Source organism: Raphanus sativus, chromosome 5, assembly GCF_000801105.2.
Source record: "Raphanus sativus cultivar WK10039 chromosome 5, ASM80110v3, whole genome shotgun sequence".
NCBI lineage: Eukaryota > Viridiplantae > Streptophyta > Magnoliopsida > Brassicales > Brassicaceae > Raphanus > Raphanus sativus.
In genome coordinates, this window is record NC_079515.1 from 17252060 (window position 1) to 17256554 (window position 4495).

At 40.6% G+C, this 4495-nt stretch overlaps 1 protein-coding gene across 2 annotated transcripts; it reads left to right on the top strand.

Moving 5' to 3' along the window:
- The first annotated feature begins 697 nt into the window (after nt 1-697).
- On the top strand, nt 698-3501 carry LOC108860327 (uncharacterized). Of its 2 annotated transcripts, XM_018634229.2 has the most exons (3): nt 698-978; nt 1332-2936; nt 3258-3501. In XM_018634229.2, exons 2-3 carry the CDS (start codon nt 2339-2341, stop codon nt 3311-3313), a joined length of 654 nt encoding a protein of 217 aa, XP_018489731.1. In that variant the 5' UTR covers nt 698-978; nt 1332-2338; the 3' UTR covers nt 3314-3501. The 2 variants fall into 2 exon arrangements, with proteins under 2 accessions (XP_018489731.1, XP_018489729.1); XM_018634227.2 differs by lacking the exon at nt 3258-3501 and having other exon boundaries at nt 1332-3163.
- Nucleotides 3502-4495: the final 994 nt, after the last annotated feature.

The window sequence follows — 4495 nt, forward strand, 5'->3', positions numbered from 1 at the left end:
TGAATACAGACTATTTGGTTGGTAAGTAATAACAATTTGTTTTTGTGGTAGCAAATTTTAAAAATCTTCTATAACATTATATAACACTCGGTTTGTTTTCAGATATAATAGGTCAGATACTCGAGGTGACCCCAATTGAAGTTGTATCGGCTAATGGGAAAGACACAAAGAAAATCACCGTGGAGCTTCGGAATGAAAAGTAATTTTGAAGTTTGAAAATATTATTTGCACCATGTATAGATAAGCACAAGCTTCGTTGTCTGAGTATATTTTTTTCTGAGTATATAATGTAAAAAGAAACCTCAATATCCATTAAAAATCAAACTGTTTTAGTTTACAAATTATATTAGATTTAGGTAATTAGAAAATTAATATAATAAATATATAAATAGATCTATTTTTAAATTATATTAATTTCGTTTTTTTCAGAATTTATGGGCCCTAACCAAACGTGTTTTTAAAGTATTGGTTTTAATTATTTTACGCAGGCCCGTATTTGAAATATATATTGAACCAAAGGGTTTTAAATGTATTTACTTCCAATTTTTTAAAAACTTAGTAGTTTTCATCAATTACGGTTGTATAATGTGAATTGCTTGCTTACCATCATGATTATCTAAAATAATATAGCAAAAAAAAAAAGCAATACAAATATTCTTTTTCTTATCACCAAAAAAAAACCAAAAATAAAAACAGTTTAAATGAACACAAAAATAAGAATGAATTTGAAGACGACACTAGGGTTTTCAATGATTTGGCGGTGGTGGGATCCTGGAATTGTGATATTGGAAGGTGGGGTTCGGTCCGGCGGTAATGGCTACGATCAGCAAGATATGATTCGGAGAATCAAACCCAACATTAAAGGGTTTGATTGGGTATCGGAGAGAAGGAAAGAGAGAGGATTTGGCGATGTGGGGAGAATATTGAGGCGAATCTTCATCTTGATCATCATCAAGGCAAGATTGAAGATGGAAAGAGGTATTTCCTTTGCGGTCTATTCAAATCAAAAGGGGTTTCTTTTTTCGGTTACAGAGGTATCAAATCACGGAGTTGAGATTATTGGATTATGGGTTAAGGGGATCTCGGCTTGTTTTCAAAAGGAAACTATAGGGATTTCATTACTAGGAAAAATCGCACAAATGGCGGAATGGAAGATAATTACTGATTACGAAATGAGTATTTACTGGAACGGGATTTGTGATTCTGTTCAGGATTATAATCATTATAAAAAGAGACGAGAGATTGTTGAGGGGAAAATCATAGTTTCAAAGCAATTCTCTCCTACGTATAGAACTAAAACACTTCTGTTCTCTTTGGTTACAATGTCGCAGGGACAATTGGTTGGCAAAGAGAGTATCGTGAGGAATGGTGAGAGTATGAGGAAGAGGTTAAAAATATCGGTGCCCCATTTTGATAACTCGGAGCTCCTGAAGACTTACGCCAAGACTCTCATTGGGAGGTGTATGAATCCTCCGGAGCAAGATATGAAGGCTTTGCTTCAGAATTTGCCAAAGATTTGGAAAATGGAAGATCGGGTGGTGGGGACTGACCTCGGTTTTGGAAAGTTTCAGTTTGACTTTCAGAGTGAGGAAGATATCCAAACGGTACTGATGCTCCAACCTTTTCACTTCGACTACTGGATGTTAGCATTGGCAAAATGGCACCCGGGAAATTCGCAAGCATTTCCGTCGGAGATTCCATTTTGGGTACGGGTTGTGGGGATTCCGATGGCGTTCCGGACAGTGGATACGATGCAGAGCATTGGAGATGCCATTGGAAGAACAGTGGCCTTAGATGTGAAACATTGCCGTGTGCAAGTGGTGGTGGATGGGTTCTCAACACTTTGTTTTGAAACCACTATCGATTTCAAAGGGGGGGTGTTCTACGCTGGGGAGGAAGCATCTATTGCACTGAGGTACGAGAAGTTATTCGGGTATTGTCAAACGTGTGGTAGCTTATGCCACAAGGAGGAGAAATGCCCTTTAAAGGCACCGGCTACTGCGTCTGAGCAGGTGAAACCAGACATAAGGGAAGATAATGGTGGTTGGATTGAGTGTGGGAAGCACGATGAGAGAGCAAGGAGTTACAAGGGAGTGCTCCTCAATGGAACTGGGAATCAACATGGTAAGGAAAGAGATGCACGGGAGTATTATGGGAAGGGCAAAGGCAAGATGGATGAGAGAGCTGAAGCTAAATGGGTCAGGACGGCAGATAGAGGCAACAAAAAGCATTATAACGGAAAGGGAAAGTACAACAGAGAAGGGGAGAGTGCCAGAAATCGGCCCATTCAGCAAGAGGAGGCAAAAAAGGTAACAAGGAGGAAAAAGAAAGGCAGCCTATGGATCATAGTCAGAAGGAGGCACTACAAGTGAAACCAGTCGGGGGAGATAAAGAAGAAGGAGAGATTAGCTCTCCACAGGAACAATCTTCGGCACGAGCCTCAGAAGAGTTTCAAAAAGCCCTCCTGGATACTCAAGCTCCAGGTACAGAGGTCATATTACCTCGAGATGAGGAGGAACTGCGGGTTCAACTTGAACAGAAGGTGATTGAGTATCAAGCAGAGGGAGAAGATGCGGCAATGATGGAAATGGAGATGATTAAAGCAACTTTTCTGGAGAATGGGATTGATATGGATGGTGATGACATTCTCAATGAACTCACCGATGAGGAAGCTGAACGGGAGCTCATGGCGATGGACACAGATACTAAGATGCTTAAGGAAGAGAATAATGAGGTTCAGGTGGAAGTTAAAGGGAAGGACGGGAAAGAGATGGTCAAGAAAGCGGGGGCTAAGAAGAAGCTCTTTAAAGGTAACATCAGTACTGCAGGGAGTACTAAAATGAGGAATGCATGTGCGCTGGTGTGTCCGCGTAAGAAGACTGGAACCAAGATGACTACTCGGCTGGGAGAGACTTCCAAACAGGGGGAGAACAAGGGTAATAACTTTCTCTGTTTATGGATCAAGAGAAAAATAATAAAAGCTGGCCGGGAGTGCCTTTATTTTTCAGGTTTTTATTGGTGAAAATAAGCTCTGTGAGCACTTGTTGTTTATTTGAATTTCAATCTGTTTCTGTTTCGCTTATGGGGGTTCCCACTTTGATTCTTAACTGTTATTGTGGTATTGATATACTATGGAATAATAATGGACTTTGCTGGTATGAAAGATGGGGTTTTAGAAGCTTTGTTAAGGAGTTTGTGTTATTTGATAGAGTGAATTTGGGATTTTCTGATCTTATAAAGATGTGGAATTGTTGTAGATGCAATGCACAAACGGAGATATGTGATACGAGACGCTCTTGGTATGTGGGACTAACAACTGGTTGTTGGGAACGATTGTATATGGGTTGGTGGCGGGGCTCTTTAACCCTGTTATGCCTACACCGTAATGCATATGATGAGAGGCACAAATACAATTGGTTATATTGGATTCGTATAAGGAGTTATTGGGATCAAGGAGTGGTCTCTTTTATAAACTATAGAGAGAGGTGGGTTTTGGTTTTGTACGGTGGCTGTACGTACCTTATTGTAGATACTGAGTTGTATATTATTATTCTGAGAATGTGTATTATGTGTGGGTACTTGGATAGAGGAAGTTTCTTTTCGTCAAGCTTTGGATCAGGTTGGAAGAGTGGTCGGGTGAATCAGATACATACAAATATCAGTAGAAGAATAGTGGAAATAAGGGTATTACCTAAGGGTTTCATCAAACCCATTCCAAAGAGCTCTGACGAGCATTTAATAATTTTTTTATGCGAGTTCTAAGCTGGAATTGCAGACGGGTGGGGAGTAAATGGACAATCAGTTACCTACGAGAAATACGGCAAAAGCATAAACTGTGGGAACCGAAATTCGCACTGTCGATTTTGATTAAGTAAAACGGAGGAAATCTAAGTAAACCTAACTTTCCCTGAAAGTCCGGATTCTCTGCGACAACCAACGACAAGTGATCAAATAAATGCGAAAATGTTTTATTGAGATTTGGGACTGGACCTTAAGGAATGCTGCCTACGTACCCCTTTCGAGGATCAAGTCAGACGTAGTTCAGTTGGAAGGGTTTGAACAAGAGATCGAACTGCCTGGCGGAGTTCGTCTAGTACGAGCGTTAGTCATAGAAACGGGCATGTCGAGAATAATGCCTAGGGTTTCTATGTGCGGAACTCTAAGTAAAAGGATTGTTAGATCCTTCCGAGAGAGACAGGAGCCTGCGGACAAGATGAAAATAGAAAAGAGGCGGCCGGACGTTCTAGGTCCTACCTTGCTAGTCTACCGCCTGAATTCTAAGTTCTTAACCTAACAGGAGCTCTATAGGTCTCCAATCTCGGATTTCTCTCTCTCTTAATGATTTTCGCTCCGCCTTTCCTCCTATCCCAAAGCTCCTTTATATACTCCTTCTTATGACGGTCTATTCTACTTTTGGGCCGCGAAGCGGGCTTTTTCCATTTTCGTCGGCCTTCATGTTTATCGGGAAACTTGACATTTATCTTCGGGAAACTTG